The sequence below is a fragment of the Tachyglossus aculeatus genome, chromosome 3 (genome assembly GCF_015852505.1).
Source record: "Tachyglossus aculeatus isolate mTacAcu1 chromosome 3, mTacAcu1.pri, whole genome shotgun sequence".
NCBI lineage: Eukaryota > Metazoa > Chordata > Mammalia > Monotremata > Tachyglossidae > Tachyglossus > Tachyglossus aculeatus.
The window spans coordinates 61,306,876-61,324,740 of record NC_052068.1 but is presented as its reverse complement, the minus strand read 5'-3'; the positions used below and the strand labels follow the sequence as shown (position 1 = coordinate 61,324,740).

At 45.8% G+C, this 17,865-nt stretch overlaps 1 protein-coding gene across 1 annotated transcript in view; it reads left to right on the top strand.

The window, feature by feature from the left end:
• Positions 1-14,573: 14,573 nt before the first annotated feature.
• Positions 14,574-17,865, top strand: part of SLC25A16 (solute carrier family 25 member 16) — a 39,378-nt gene continuing 36,086 nt past the window's right edge. Inside the window, exon 1 of the mRNA XM_038743920.1 lies at positions 14,574-14,682. Coding sequence (XP_038599848.1) covers positions 14,577-14,682 — 106 coding nt within the window. The 5' untranslated portion in view covers positions 14,574-14,576. The remainder of the gene's footprint in view (positions 14,683-17,865) is intronic.

The window sequence follows — 17,865 nt, the reverse complement described above, 5'->3', positions numbered from 1 at the left end:
CTGTACTAAGCGCTTGGGAAGTCCAAGTTGGCAACATATAGAGATGGTCCCTACCCAACAGTGGGCTCACAGTCTAGAAGGGGGAGACAGAGAACAAAACCAAACATATTAACAAAATAAAATAAATAGAATAGCTATGTACAAGTAAAATAAATAAATAGAGTAATAAATACGTATAAACATATATACATATATACAGGTGCTGTGGGGAAGGGAAGGAGGTAAGACCGGGGGGGAAGGAGAGGGGGACGAGGGGGAGAGGAAGGAGGGGGTTCAGTCCGGGAAGGCCTCCTGGAGGAGGTGAGCTCTCAGTAGGGCCTTGAAGGGAGGAAGAGAGCGAGCTTGGCGGATGGGCAGAGGGAGGGCACTCCAGGCCCGGGGGAGGACGTGGGCCGGGGGTCGATGGCGGGACAGGCGAGAACGAGGCCTAACGGTGAGGAGATTAGTGGTGGCAGAGGAGTGGAGGGTGCGGGCTGGGCTGGAGAAGGACAGAAGGGAGGTGGGGTAGGAGGGGGCGAGGTGATGGACAGCCTGGAAGCCCAGGGTGAGGAGTTTCTGTCTGACGCGAAGGTTGATTGGTAGCCACTGGAGATTTTTGAGGAGGGGAGTAACATACCCAGAGCATTTCTGGACAAAGACAGTCTGGGCAGCGGCATGAAGTATGGATTGAAGTGGGGAGAGACACGAGGATGGGAGATCAGAGAGGAGGCTGATTAGCTTGTATCTACCCCAGCACTTAGTACAGGGCCTGGTACATAGCAAGCAACTTAACAAATAGAGAAGCAGCGTGGCTTTGTGGAAAAAGCCTGGGCTTTGGTGTCAGAGGTCATGGGTTCAAATCCCGGCTCTGCCACTTGTCAGCTGTGTGACTTTGGGCAAGTCACTTCACTTCTCTGGGCCTCAGTTCCCTCACCTGTAAAATGAGGATTAAGACTATGAGCCCCCCGTGGGACAACCAGATCACCTTGTAAACTTCCCAGTGCTTAGAACAGTGCTTTGCACATATCATCATCATCATCAATCGTATTTATTGAGCGCTTACTGTGTGCAGAGCACTGTACTAAGCGCTTGGGAACGTAGTAAGCACTTAATAAATGCCATCATTATTATTATTATTATTATTATTAAATACCAATTAAAAAAAAGGATCTCTGGCCACTGCCAGAGATTAAAATTAGTCCAACTTGGAATGGCATTATTGAGTAAACTTTTCTGGAATTCTAAGATCATTTAAACTCTAGTTGAGAATTAAATCTAGAGCGATCACATTTTGTAGCGATTTTATTTACTGTTCTTTCATTTTTGTCCTGGTTTTGATTAGAGTTGTTTGTATGCTGTAGCTTATGCTGTTTTTTAATCCCCTCTTTACTTTTGATCCTTAGCATGCTGCCTTATATCCTAATAAAAATCCTTATTTACAGGGTCAACGCACCCACAAAAAAGGCTATAAACAAACTACGAGGAAGGGGATAGAAAGTACTTAAGCAAAACATCTGCCTGGACTAGAAAAATTGAATTCCGTAAATCTCCAGGGCCAATTTTGGGGTAAACGTTTGTTAATATGTTTTGTTTTGTTCTCTGTCTTCCCCTTCTAGACCGTGAGCCCACTGTTGGGTAGGGACCGTCTCTATATGTTGCCAACTTGTACTTCCCAAGTGCTTAGTACAGTGCTCTGCACACAATAAGCGCTTAATAAATACGATTGATTGATTGATTGGTAGATAGTGGGGGAAGATTGTAAAATCGGTGTTCCGTCTGGCAAACACTCTGTAAAGTTCAGTGGAGGATGAGATACTTGATTTACAAGAATCTACAACATGTTCAGTGTCAGGAAAGGCCTGGGAGGTTCTGATCTGGCAGTGATTCAGGGAACCTGCTCCGGAGGTCACGGCTCAGAAAACCCTTAGGGTTCAGGCTAAAAGAACCGTTACAGGGACTTGCGACTCCTTAGCAATGGATTTAAAGGACTCCATCAGCTCGCCTCCTCCTAGGGTGGCTCAGTGGAAAGAGCCCGGGCTTTGGAGTCAGAGGTCATGGGTTCAAATCCCGGCTCCGCCACTTGTCCGCTGTGTGACTTTGGACAAGTCACTTCACTTCGCTGGGCCTCAGTGACCTCATCTGTGAAATGGGGATTAAGATTGTGAGCCCCATGTGGGAGGCCTGATAATAATAATGATGATGATGATGGTATTTGTTAAGCACTTACTATGTGCAAAGCACATAGAAGTCCCACTCTGGAAGTCTAGAAGTCCCACAATCAATCAACCATATTTATTCATCATCATCATCATCAATCGTATTTATTGAGCGCTTACTATGTGCAGAGCACTGTACTAAGCGCTTGGGAAGTACAAATTGGCAACATATAGAGACGGTCCCTACCCAACAGTGGGCTCACAGTCTAAAAGGGGGAGACACAGAACAAAACCAAACATACTAACAAAATAAAATAAATAGAATAGATATGTACAAGTAAAATAAATAAATAGAGTAATAAATCTGTACAAACCTATATACATATATACAGGTGCTGTGGGGAAGGGAAGGAGGTAAGATGGGGGGATGGAGAGGGGGACGAGGGGGAGAGGAAGGAAGGGGCTCAGTGTGGGAAGGCCTCCTGGAGGAGGTGAGCTCTCAGCAGGGCCTTGAAGGGAGGAAGAGAGCTAGCTTGGCGGATGGGCAGAGGGAGGGCATTCCAGGCCCGGGGGAGGACATGGGCCGGGGGTCAATGGCGGGACAGGCGAGAGCGAGGTACGGTGAGGAGATTAGTGGCGGAGGAGCGGAGGGTGCGGGCTGGGCTGGAGAAGGACAGAAGGGAGGTGAGGTAGGAGGGGGCAAGGTGATGGACAGCCTGGAAGCCCAGGGTGAGGAGTTGTTGCCTGATATTTATTTTTTGATATTTATTGAGCGCTTACTGTGTGCAGAGCACTGTACTAAGCGCTTGGGAAGTACAAGTTGGCAACATATAGAGACAGTCCCTACCCAACAGTGGGCTCACAGTCTAAAAGGGGGAGATGGAGAACAAAACCAAACATACTAACAAAATAAAATAAATAGAATAGATATGTACAAGTAAAATAAATAAATAAATAGAGTAATAAATATGTACAAACATATATACATATATACGGTGCTGTGGGGAAGGGAAGGTGGTAAGATGGGGGGGGGAGTCACACTCCCTTCTGCATCACCCTGACTTGTTCCCTTTATTTAATAATAATAATAATAATGGCATTTATTAAGCACTTACTATGTGCAAAGCACTGTTCTAAGCACTGGGGTGGTTACAAGGTGATCAAGTTGTCCCACAGGGGGGCTCACAGTCTTCATCCCCATTTTACAGATGAGGTCACTGAGGCCCAAAGAAGTGAAGTGACTTGCCCAAAGTCACACAGCGGACAGTTGGCAGAGCCGGGATTTGGACCCATGACCTCTGACTCCATAGCCCATGCTCTTTCCACTGAACCACCTGATCACCTTGTAAACTCCCCAGCATACAGGTGCTGTGGGAAGGGGAAGGAGGTAGGGCGGGGGGATGGGGAGGAGGAAAGGAAAAAGGGGGCTCAGTGTGGGGAGGCCTCCTGGAGGAGGTGAGCTCTCAGGAGGGCTTTGAAGGGAGGAAGAGATGTGTGGATGTGTGGTGGGAGGGCATTCCAGGCCAGGGGAAGGATGTGGGCTGGGGGTCGACGGTGGGACGGGCGAGAATGAGGCCCAGTGAGGAGGTGAGCGGCGGCAGAGGAGCGGAGGGTGCGGGCTGGGCTGGAGAAGGAGAGAAGGGAGGCGAGGTAGGAGGGGGCCAGGGGATGGACAGCCTGGAAGCCCAGGGTGAGGAGTTCTTGCTTGATGCGTAGGTTGACAGGCAGCCACTGGAGATTTTTGAGGAGGGGAGTAACATGCCCAGAGCGTTTCTGCACAAAGATGATCCGGGCAGCAGCGTGAAGTATAGACTGAAGTGGGGAGAGACAGGAGGATGGGAGATCAGAGAGGAGGCTGATGCAGTAATTGATGCCTGTTTACTTGTTTTGACGTCTGTCTTCCCCCTTCTAGACTGTGAGCCTGGTGTAGGCTGGGATTGTCTCTCTTTGTTGCTGAATTGTACTTTCCAAGTGCTTAGGACAGTGCTCTGCACACAGTAAGCGCTCAATAAATACGATCGAATGAATGAATCATCATCAATCGTATTTATTGAGCGCTTACTATGTGCAGAGCACTATACAATGGATGAAAGATCATGGGTTCTAATCCCAGCTCCGCTGCTTGTCTGCTGTGTGACCTTGGGTAAGTCACTTCACTTCTCTGGGCCTCAGTTACCTCATCTATGAAATGGGGATTGAGACTGTGAGCCCCATGTGGGACAGCAACCGTGTCCAACCCGATTTGTGTGTATCCAAACCAGCACTTAGTACATTGCCTGGCACAAAGTAAGCGCTTAACAAATACCATAATTTAAATGATAAATCTTGTATCTACCTCAGTACTTGGAGCAGTGGCTGGCACCTAGTAAGTACTTAAAAAACAAAACCAAAACAAAAACTCTTGTACTGTACTCTCCCAAACACTTACTTCAGTGTTTTGCACACAGTAAGCACTCTATACATACTACCGATTGTTGATTAATTGATCTCCCCGATTTCTCGTGCAGCGCTCTTTTCCACTGGACAAACTTGTAGGGCCATGCACAGATCAGTTAATCAATAAATACTGATTGTGGTAAGAGACGGATTAATAGAAAAAGGAAGAGAAACATGAGGGTAGAGAGACGGAGAGCATGACAAAGAGTTACATGGTTGGCCATGTACACGCAATCGCCAGAAATGAGTCAGGCTTCCAACTTTGAATACTGACAGAAGAAATTAAGAAAGAGTTGTGGCTTTTAGAGGGGAGGGAAGCCAGAAACGAGAGCAAAATCTAGACCTACGGTACTTTGAGGATTCATTTAGAGGAGCACATAATGTCAGAAAGACGGCTTGAAGACCCCCAAACCACAACGGACCCCCGACCCCCAGCCGCCATGGGTAAGCCCAACGCCGACCCACACTGAGCCCACCCTTATCTTCATCATCATCGGTATTCATTTATTCATTCAATCGTATTTATGATTGAATAAATATATTCACCTATTCACCTATTCTATTTATATAACATAAATATATTCACCCCCCCGCACCTGTCTATATGTATATATATTTGTACGTATTTATTGCTTCACCTGTTCACCTCTATTCATTTTATTTTGTTAGTATGTTTGGTTTTGTTGTCTGTCTCCCCCTTTTAGACTGTGAGCCCGCTGTTGGGTAGGGACCGTCTCTATCAATCAATCAGTCGTATTTATTGAGCGCTTACTGTGTGCAGAGCACTGGACTAAGCGCTTGGGAAGTACAAGTTGGCAACATTATAGAGAAACATAACATAATAGAGAAATCATCTCTATATGTTGCCAACTTGGACTTCCCAAGCACTTAGTACAGTGCTCTGCACACAGTAAGTGCTCAATAAATACGATTGATTGATTGATCGATCGATTACCTCCTTCCCCTCACCACCTGTATATATGTTTGTACGTATTTATTACTCTATTTTATTTGTACATGTTTATTCTATTTTATTTTGTTAATATGTTTTGTCTTGTTATATGTATATATGTTTGTACATATGTATTACTTTATTTATTTATTTATTTTACTTGTACATATCTATTCATTTTATTTTGTCAGTATGTTTGGTTTTGTTCTCTGTGTCCCCCTTTTAGACCGTGGGCCCACTGTTGAGTAGGGACCGTCTCTATCTGTTGCCAGCTTGTACTTCCCAAACGCTTAGTCCAGTGCTCTGCACACAGTAAGCGCTCAATAAATACGATTGATTGATTGATTGATTGAGAGGACAGAGTAAGGGCAGAGGGACAGTGGCGCCGGAGATGGGGAGCAGTTCGGAAATTGGGGAAGGTGCAACTCAGATCACTTCTAGACTGTGAGCCCACTGTTGGGTAGGGACCATCTCTCTATGTTGCCAACTTCTACTTCCCAAGCGCTTAGTACAGTGCTCTGCACAAAGTAAGCGCTCAATTAATACGATTGAATGAATGAATGAATCACTGTGAGCAAGGAATATGTTTATTGTTATATTGTACTCTCCCAAGCTTTCCTATGCATAATAATTGTGGTATCCAGTAAGCATTTACTATGTGCCAAGCACTGCTCTAAGCAGTGGGGTAATAATAATAATAATAATAGCATTTGTTAACCGCTTACTATTCCAGAATTCCAGAAAGCCCTCTTCGAGGGATAATAATAATAATGATAATAATGGCATTTGTTAAGCGCTTACTATGTGCAAAGCACTGTTCTAAGCGCTGGGGAGGTTACAAGGTGATCAGGTTGTCCCACGAGGGGACTCACAGTCTTAATCCCCATTTTATAGATGAGGTAACTGAGGCACAGAGAAGTTAAGTGACTTGCCCAAAGTCACACAGCTGGCAATTGGCGGAGTTGGGATGTGAACCCGTGACCTCTGACTCCAAAGCCCGGGCTCTTTCCACCGAGCCACGCTGCTTCTCTAAGGGCAGACACAAGGCAGCGTGGCTCATTGGAAAAAGCACGAGCTAGGTCATGGGTTCTAATCCCAACTCCGCCACTTGTCAGCTGTGGGACTTTGGGCAAGTCATTTCACTTCTCTGGGCCTCAGTTCCCTCATCTGGAAAATGGGGATGAAGACTGTGAGCCCCATGTGGGACAACCTGATCACCTTGTAACCTCCCCAGCGCTTAGAACAGTGCTCTGCACATAGTAAGCGCTTAATAAATGCCATTCATTCATTCATTAATTCAATCGTATTTATTAAGCGCGTACTGTGTGCAGAGCACTGGACTAAGCTCTTGGGAAGTCCAAGCTGGCAACATATAGAGGCGGTCCCTACCCAACAGTGGGCTCACAGCCTAGAAGGGGAAGACAGAGAACAAAACCAAACATATTAACAGAATAAAATAGATAGAATAAATATGTACAAGTAAAATAAGTAAATAGAGTAATAAATACGTACAAACATATATACATATATACAGATGCTGTGGGGAGGGGAAGGAGGTAAGGCTGGGGGGGATGGGGAGGGGAAGGAGGAGGCCAATATGTTGTTGTGGGACTCAGAGCAAGCCACCGGGACTCGGTTTCCTCATCTATAAAATGGGGATAAGAATCTACTTCTTAGACTGTGAGCCCTGTGGGGACCAAGGATTATGTCTGTTCTAGTTACATTATTATTATTATTGTCAGCTGTGTGACTTTGGACAAGTCACTTCACTTCTCTGGGCCTCAGTGACCTCATCTGTAAAATGGAGATTAAGACTGTGAGCCCCTCGTGGGACAACCTGATCACCTCGTATTCCCCCAGCGCTTAGAGCAGTGCTTTGCACATAGTAAGCACTTAACAAATACCATTATTATTATCATTATTAATCAGTCTCCAACCCAGCCCACACATTTCATTCCTCTAGTGCCAAACTTCTCACTCTGCCTCCATCTTGTCTATCCTGCCACCGACTTCTCTTGCCCACATCTCAATTCTGGCCAGGAATGCCTTCCCTCCTCCTTATCGGACAGATCATTTTTCTCCCCCCCTTCAAAGCCTTATTGAAGGCACATCTCCACCAAGAAGCCTCCCTTTTAGACTGTGAGCCTACTGTTGGGTAGGGACTGTCTCTATGTGTTGCCAACTTGTACTTCCCAAGCGCTTAGTACAGTGCTCTGCACACAGTAAGCGCTCAATAAATACGATTGATTCCCTGATGAAGCCCTCCTCTCATCCCACTCCCTTCTGCGTCGCCCTGCCTTCCTCTCTTCATTCATCCTCCCTCCATTCATTCAATCGCATTTATTGAGCGCTTACTGTGTGCGGAGCACTGTACTAAGCGCTCAAAGCACATAGGTATAAATCTATCATTTATTTATTTATATATGTATGTCATCATCATCATCATCATCAATCGTATTTATTGAGTGCTTACTATGTGCAGAGCACTGTACTAAGCGCTTGGGAAGTACAAATTGGCAACATATAGAGACAGTCCCTACCCAACAGTGGGCTAACAGTCTAAAAGTGGGCTATGTATGTACGTTAATATCTGCGTCCCCCTCTAGACTGTGAGCTCGTTGTGGGCAGGGAATTCATTCATTCATTCATTCATTCATTCATTCATTCATTCAATCGTATTCATTGAGCGCTTACTGTGTGCAGAGCACTGTACTAAGCGCTTGGGAAGTACAAGGGAATGTGTCTGTTTGTTGTACGGGCAGGGATTGTCTCTCTTTATTGAGGAACAGTGTGGCCTAGTGTCAAGGGCCCAGGCTTGGGAGTCAGAGGACGCGGGTTCTAATTCTGGCTATGCAACTTGTCTGCTGTGTGACCTTGGGCAAGCCGCTTCACTTCTCTGTGCCTCAGTTCCCTCCTCTGTAAAATGGGGATTAAGACCGTGAGCCCCATGTGGGACAACCTGATTACCTTGTATCTACCCCAGTGCTCAGAACAGTGCTTACCATAATTACTACTGTTATGATTTAGTGCAGTATTCATTCATTCAATGGTATTTATTGAGCACTTACTGTGTGCAGAGCACGGTACTAAGCGCTTGGGAAGTACAATTCAGCAACAGAGACCATTCATTTAATAATATTTATTGAGCACTTACTGTGTGCAGAGCACGGTACTAAGCGCTTGGGAAGTACAATTCAGCAACAGAGACCATTCATTTAATAATATTTATTGAGCGCTTACTGTGTGCAGAGCACTGGACTAAACGCTTGGGAAGCACAATTCAGCAACAGAGACCATTCATTCATTCAATAATATTTATTGAGCGCTTACTGTGTGCAGAGCACTGGACTAAACGCTTGGGAAGCACAATTCAGCAACAGAGACAATTCATTCATTCATTTAATCGTATTTATTGAGCGCTTACTGTGCGCAGAGCACTGTACTAAGTGCTTGGAAAGAACAATTCAGCCACACAGAGAGACAATCCCTGCGCACAATGGGCTCATGGTCTAGAAGCGGGGGAAACAGACATCAAAACGAGTAAACAGGCCTCAATAGCATCAGTAGAAATAGAGCTAGAGCTATACATCAAAACGGCATTGTATTTCCCAAGCGCTCAGTACAGTGCTTCGCACGCGGTAAGTGCTCAATAAACATGGCTGAATGAATTTGAGCCCGTTGTTGGGTAGGTATTGTCTCTCTCTGGTGCCCGAATTGTACATCCCAAGCGCTTAGTCAATCAATCAATCAATCAATCAATCAATCGTATTTATTGAGCGCTTACTATGTGCAGAGCACTGTACTAAGCGCTTGGGAAGTACAAATTGGCAACACATAGAGACAGTCCCTACCCAACAGTGGGCTCACAGTCTAAAAGGGGGAGACAGAGAACAGAACCAAACATACCAACAGAATAAAATAAATAGGATAGAAATGTACAAGTAAAATAAATAAATAAATAAATAAATAGAGTAATAAATATGTACAACCATATATACATATATACAGGTCAAAACCCTAAAACCCTTCAAAACCCTTCAAAACCCTCTTCAAAACCCTACTGAGAGCTCACCTCCTCCAGGAGGCCTTCCCAGACTGGGCCCCCTTTTCCTCTGCTCCTCCTCCCCTCCCTCCCTCTGCCCTCCCCCCTTCCCCTCCCCGCAGCACTTGTATATATTTGTACATATTTATTACTCTATTTTATTAATGATGTGTATATAGCTATAATTTTATTTATTCAGATGGTACTGGCACCTGTCTACTTGTTTTGTTTTGTTGTCTGCCTCCCCCTTCTAGCCCGGGAGCCCGTGGTTGGGTAGGGACCGTCCCTATCTATCGTCGACTTGCCCTTCCCAAGCGCTTAGTCCAGTGTTCTGCACACAGGAAGCGCTCAATCAATACGATTGAATGGATGAATGAATGCTCTTGCACCCAGTTAGCGCTCAATCAATACGATTGAACGGATGAATGAATGCTCTTGCACCCAGTTAGCGCTCAATCAATGCAATTAATGAATGAATGCTCTTGCACCCAGTTAGTGCTCAATCAATCAATACGATTGAATGAATGGATGAATGTTCTTGCACCCAGTTAGCGCTCAATCAATACGATTGAATGGATGAATGAATGCTCTTGCAGCCAGTTAGTGCTCAATCAATCAATACGATTGAATGAATGGATGAATGCTCTTGAACCCAGTTAGCGCTCAATCAATCAATACGATTGAATGAATGGATGAATGCTCTTGCACCCAGTTAGCGCTCAATCAATACGGTTGAATGGATGAATGCTCTTGCACCCAGTTGGCGCTCAATCAATACTATTGAATGGATGAATGCTCTTGCACCCAGTTAGCGTTCAATCAATACGATTGAATGAGTGAATGCGGAGCACTGTACTAAGCGCTTGGGAAGTACAAATTGGCGACATAGAGAGACGGTCCCTACCCAACAGCGGGCAGTCACAGCTCAATCAATCCGAGTGAGTGAGTGAGTGAGTGAGTGGGTGAAAGTTAGGGTGGGCAGCGTTGAGTAAAGGAGCCTGTCTCCCCCGTCCCCCCGGGGGCGGTCAGTACATAGGGAGGACACAGTGAGGACTAGACTGTGAGCCCACTGTTGGGTAGGGGCCGTCTCTATATGTTGCCAACTTGTGCTTCCCAAGCGCTTAGTACAGTGCTCTGCACACCGTAAGCGCTCAATCAGTACGATTCAATTGAATGAATGAATTCACTCATTCAGAATGAATGACTATGAGCCCGTTGTTGGGTAGGGACCAACCCTCTATGTCGCCAACTTGACCTTCCCAAGGGCTTAGCACGGTGCTCTGCACACCGTAAGCGCTCAATAAATATGATTCAATTGAATGAATGAATTCATTCATTCAGAATGACTGACAATGAGCCCGTTGTTGGGTAGGGACCGTCCCTCTATGTCGCCGACTTGTCCTTCCCAAGTGCTTAGTACGGTGCTCTGCACACCGTAAGCGCTCAATAAATACGATTCAATTGAATTCATTCATTAATTCATTTGAATGAATGACTATGAGTCCGCTGTTGGGTAGGGACCGTCCCTCTATGTCGCCAACTTGTCCTTCCCAAGCGCTTACTACAGTGCTCTGCACACAGTAAGTGCTCAATAAATACGATTCAGTGTCCTTCCCAAGTGCTTAGTATGGCGCTCTGCACACCGTAAGCGCTCAATAAATACGATTCAATTGAATTCATTCATTAATTTATTCGAATGAATGACTATGAGCCCGTTGTTGGGTAGGGACCGTCCCTCTATGTTGCCGACTTGTCCTTCCCAAGCACTTACTACAGTGCTCTGCACACCGAAAGCACTCAATAAATACAATTCAATTGAATCATTCATTCATTCATTCAATGAATGACTGACTATGAGCAGTTGTTGGGCAGGGACCGTCCCTCTATGTCACCGACTTGTCCTTCCCAAGCGCTTAGTACAGTGCTCTGCACACAGTAAGTGCTCAATAAATACGATTCAGTGTCCTTCCCAAGTGCTTAGTACAGTGCTCTGCACACAGTAAGCGCTCAATAAATACGATTCAATTGAATTCATTCATTCATTCATTTGAATGAATGACTATGAGCCCGCTGTTGGGTAGGGACCGTCCCTCTATGTAGCCAGCTTGTCCTTCCCAAGCGCTTACTACAGTGCTCTGCACACCGAAAGCGCTCAATAAATATGATTCAACTGAATTCATTCATTCATTCACTCAATGAATGACTGACTATGAGCCCGTTGTTGGGTAGGGACCGTCCCTCTATGTCGCCGACTTGTCCTTCCCAAGCGCTTAGTACGGCGCTCTGCACACCGAAAGCGCTCAATAAATATGATTCAATTGAATTCATTCATTCATTCATTTGAATGAATGACTATGAGCCCGTTGTTGGGTAGGGACCGTCCCTCTATGTCGCCAACTTGTACTTCCCAAGCGCTTAGTACGGCACTCTGCATACCGTAAGCGCTCAATAAATACGATTCAATTGAATGAATTCATTCATTCATTCAGAATGAATGACTATGAGCCCGTTGTTGGGTAGGGACCGTCCCTCTATGTCAATCAATCAATCAATCAATCGTATTTATTGAGCGCTTACTGTGTGCAGAGCACTGTACTAAGCTCTTGGGAAGTACAGTTGGCAACATATAGAGACAGTCCCTACCCAACAGTGGGCTCACAGTCTAGAAGGGGGAGACGGAGAACAAAACCAAACACACTAACAAAATAAAATAAATAGAATAGATATGTACAAGTAAGATAAATAAATAAATAAATAGAGTAATCATCATCATCATCATCATCATCAATCGTATTTATTGAGCGCTTACTGTGTGCAGAGCACTGTACTAAGCGCTTGGGAAGTCCAAGTTGGCAACATATAGAGACAGTCCCTACCCAACAGTGGGCTCACAGTCTAAAAGGGGGAGATAGAGAACAAAACCAAACATACTAACGAAATAAAATAAATAGAATAGATATGTACAAGTAAAATAAATAAATAAATAAATAAATAAATAGGGTAATAAATATGTACAAACATTTGTACATATATCCGGTGCTGTGGGGAAGGGAAGGAGGTAAGATGGGGGGATGGAGAGGGGGACTTAAGTGCTTAGTACAGTGCTCTGCACACAGTAAGCGCTCAATCATCATCATCATCAATCGTATTTATTGAGTGCTTACTGTGTGCAGAGCACTGTACTAAGCGCTTGGGAAGTCCAAGTTGGGAACATATAGAGACGGTCCCTACCCAACAGTGGGCTCACAGTCTAAAAGGGGGAGACAGAGAACAAAACCAAACATACTAACAAAATAAAATAAATAGAATAGATATGTACAGGTAAACTAAATAAATAAAGAGTAATAAATATGTACAAACATCTATACATATATCCAGGTGCTGTGGGGAAGGGAAGGAGGTAAGATGAGGGGGATGGAGAGGGAGACTTAAGCGCTTAGTACAGTGCTCTGCACACAGTAAACGCTCAATAAATACGATTGATGGTGATGGGCACGAGGGGGAGAGGAAGGAAGGGGCTCAGTCTGGGAAGGCCTCCTGGAGGAGGTGAGCTCTCAGTGGGGCCTTGACCGTCCCTCTATGTGGCCGACTTGTCCTTCCCAAGCGTTTAGTACGGCGCTCTGCACACCGTAAGCGCTCGATAAATACGATTGAATGACTGACTGACTGAATGATTGAATGAATGAATGATTGATTGAATGAATGAATGAATGAATGAATGAATGAATGAACGAACCCTGCTGTTGGGTAGGGACTGTCTATATGTTGCCAACTTGTACTTCCCAAGCGCTTAGTACAGTGCTCTGCACACAGTAAGCGCTCAATAAATACGATTGATGATGATGGGGACGAGGGGGAGAGGGAGGAAGGGGCTCAGTCTGGGAAGGCCTCCTGGAGGAGGTGAGCTCTCAGTGGGGCCTTGACCGTCCCTCTATATGGCCGACTTGTCCTTTCCAAGCGTTTAGTACGGTGCTCTGCACACCGTAAGCGCTCGATAAATACGATTGAATGACTGACTGAATGAATGATTGACTGACTGAATGAATGAATGAATGCTTGATTGAATGAATGAATGAATGAATGAATGAATGAATGAATGAATGAATGAATGAACGAACGAACCCTGCTGTTGGGTAGGGACTGTCTCTGTATGTTGCCAAGTTGTACTTCCCAAGCGCTTAGTCCAGTGCTCTGCACACAGTAAGCGCTCAATAAATACGATTGAATGACTGACTGAATGAATGATTGAATGACTGACTGAATGAATGATTGATTGAATGAATGAATGATTGATTGATGATTGAATGAATGAATGAACGAATGAATGAATGAATGAAAGAACGAACGAACCAACCCTGCTGTTGGGTAGGGACCGTCTCTATATGTTGCCAACTTGTACTTCCCAAGCGCTTAGTCCAGTGCTCTGCACACAGTAAGCGCTCAATAAATACGATTGAATGAATGAATGAATGGATGAATGGATGGATGGATGAATGGATGAATGAATAGATGGATGAATGAATGGATGAATGGATGGATGAATGAATGAATGGATTGATGGATGAATGAATGGATGGATGAATGGATGGATGGATGGATGAATGGATGAATGGATGGATGAATGAATGGATGAATGAATGAATGGATGGATGGATGAGTGAGTGAATGAATGAATGAATGAATGAATGAATGAATGAATGAATGAATGGATGGATGGATGGAGGGAGGGAGGGAGGGATGGATGAGGACCGAAACCGAGGCGCCGGCGCCGGGCAGGGCTACGCCTACGTCATCAACACGCGCCACTCCCCCCGGGGAGGGGGCGCCCTACGCCATCAGCGCGCGCAGCTCGCCCCTCCCCGCGGGGCGGGTCCCCCTGACGTCATCGGCGCGCGCCGCCCCCGGGGGGCGCCCCTGACGTCATCAGGGCGCGCCGCGGGCGCGCGAGGGAGCGGCCTCCTCTCCTTTCCTTTTACCTCAGCGTCGTCGTGGTGGTGCCGCCGCCGCCGCCATGGCGGCCCCTGCTCCTCCTCCTCCTTCTCCTCCTTCTTGTCCGGCGCCCGGGCCCCCCCCGGCCCGCAGGGATTTCTACTGGCTCCGCTCCTTCGTGGCCGGAGGTAATAATAATAATAATAATAATAATGGCATTTCTTAAGCGCTTACTATGTGCCAAGCACTGTTCTAAGCGCTGGGGGGGATGCAAGGTGATCAAGTCGTCCCCCGTGGGGCTCACAGTCTTCATCCCCATTTTTACAGATGAGGGAACCGAGGCTCAGAGAAGTGAAGTGACTTGCCCAAGGTCACACACAGCAGCCTTGTGGCGGAGTCGGGATTCGAACCCACGACCTCTGACTCCAAAGCCCGGGCTCTTTCCACTGAGCCACGCTGGAGGGGAGGAGAGGGGAGGGCCTCCCTTCTGGGCACGGCGGGGGCGACGGGAGGGGATTTATTCTTCATCATCATCATCATCATCAATCGTATTTATTGAGCGCCTACTGTGTGCAGAGCACTGTACTAAGCGCTTGGGAAGTACAAGCTGGCAACATATCAATCAATCAGTCATATTTATTGAGCACTTACTGTGTGCCGAGCACTGTACTAAGCGCTTGGGAAGTACAAGCTGGCAACATATCAATCAATCAATCATATTTATTGAGCACTTACTGTGTGCAGAGCACTGTACTAAGCGCTTGGGAAGTACAAGCTGGCAACATATCAATCAATCAATCATATTTATTGAGCACTTACTGTGTGCCGAGCACTGTACTAAGCGCTTGGGAAGTACAAGCTGGCAACATATCAATCAATCAATCATATTTATTGAGCACTTACTGTGTGCAGAGCACTGTACTAAGCGCTTGGGAAGTACAAGCTGGCAACATATCAATCAATCAATCATATTTATTGAGCACTTACTGTGTGCAGAGCACTGTACTAAGCGCTTGGGAAGTACAAGCTGGCAACATATCAATCAATCAATCATATTTATTGAGCACTTACTGTGTGCAGAGCACTGTACTAAGCGCTTGGGAAGTACAAGCTGGCAACATATCAATCAATCAATCATATTTATTGAGCGCTTACTGTGTGCAGAGCACTGTACTAAGCGCTTGGGAAGTACAAGCTGGCAACATATCAATCAATCAATCATATTGAGCACTTACTGTGTGCAGAGCACTGTACTAAGCGCTTGGGAAGTACAAGCTGGCAACATATCAATCAATCAATCAATCATATTTATTGAGCACTTACTGTGTGCAGAGCACTGTACTAAGCGCTCGGGAAGTACAAGTTGGCAACATGTAGAGACAGTCCCGACCCAACAGTGGGCTTTTTTGAGCGCTTCCTCTGTGCACAGCACTGGACTAAGCGCTGAAAACTCACCTCCTCCAGGAGGCCTTCCCAGGCTGAGCCCCCTCCTTCCTCTCCCCATCCCCCCCCGCCTTACCTCCTTCCCCTCAATCAATCAATCAGTCAATCAATCGTATTTATTGAGCGCCTACTGTGTGCAGAGCACTGGACTAAGCGCTTGGGAAATACAAGTTGGCAACATATAGAGACGGTCCCTACCCAACAGTGGGCTCGTGATCATTATAGTTATTATTCATTCATTCAATCGTATTTATTGAGCGCTTACTGTGTGCAGAGCTCTGTACTAAGCGCTTGGGAAGGACAAGTTGGCAACATATAGAGACAGTCAGTCCCTGCCCAACAGTGGGCTCATGATCATTATAATTATTATTCATTCATTCAGTCAGTCGTATTGAGCGTTTACTGTGTGCAGAGCACCGGACTGAGCACTTGGGAAGTACAAGTTGGCAACATCTAGAGACAGTCCCTGCCCAACAGTGGGCTCATGATCATTATAACTATTATTCATTCATTCAATCGTATTTATTGAGCGCTCACTGTATGCAGAGCACTGTATTAAGCGCTTGGGAGGTACAAGATGGCAACATACAGAGACAGTCCCTGCCTAACAGTGGGTTCATGATCATTATAATTATTATTCATTCATTCATTCAGTCGTATTTATTGAGCGCTTACTGTATGCAGAGCACTGTGCTAAGCGCTTGGGAGGTACGAGTTGGCAACATATAGAGACAGTCCCAACCCGACAGTGGGCTCATGATCATTATAAGTATTATTCATTCATTCAATCGTATTTATTGAGCGCTTACTGTGTGCAGAGCACTGTACTGTAGAGAGACGGTCCCTACCCAACAGTGGGCTCACAGTCTAGAAGGGACCACAGCACCTCCATAATCAATCAATCAGTCGTATTTATTGAGCGCCCACTGTGTGCAGAGCACTGGACTAAGCGCTTGGGAAGTCCAAGTTGGCAACATAGAGAGACGGTCCCTACCCACCAGCGGGCTCACAGTCTAGAAGGGACCACAGCACCTCTATAATCAATCAATCAATCAGTCGTATTTATTGAGCGCCTACTGTGTGCAGAGCACTGGACTAAGCGCTTGGGAAGTACAAGCTGGCAACATATAGAGACGGTCCCTACACAATAGTGGGCTCACAGTCTAGAAGGGAGAAATATGTTTGTACGGATTTACTATTCATTCATTCAATCGAAGTGAGCGCTTACTATGTGCAGAGCACTGTATTAAGCGCTTGGGAAGTACAAGTTGGTCCCAGACTGAGCCCCCCGCCTTACCTCCTTCCCTTCAATCAATCAATCGCATTTATTGAGCGCCTACTGTGTGCAGAGCACTGGACTAAGCGCTTGGAAAGTCCAAGTTGGCAACATATAGAGACGGTCCCTACCCAACAGCGGCACCTCTATAGATGTATATATGCTTGTACCGATTTACTATTCATTCATTCATTCAGTCAATCGTATTGATCGCTTACTATGTGCAGAGCACTGTATTAAGCTCTTGGGAAGTACAACTTGGTCCCAGACTGAGCCCCCTCCTTTCTCTCCCCCTCCCCATCGCCCCCGCCTTACCTCCTTCCCCTCCCCACAGCACCTCTATAGATGTATATATGTTTGTACGTATTTATTACTCATTCATTCAGTCGTATTTATTGAGCGCTTACTATGTGCAGAGCACTGTACTAAGCGCTTGGGAAGTACAAGTTGGTCCCAGACTGAGCCCCCTCCTTCCTTTCCCCCTCCTCCCCCTCCCCCCGCCTTACCTCCTTCCCCTCCCCACTGCACCTGTATAGATGTATATATGTTTGTACGGATTTATTACTCTATTTTACTCGTACATACTTATTCTGTTTATTTTATTTTGTTAATATGTTTGGTTTTGTTCTCTGTCTCCCCCTGCTAGACTGTG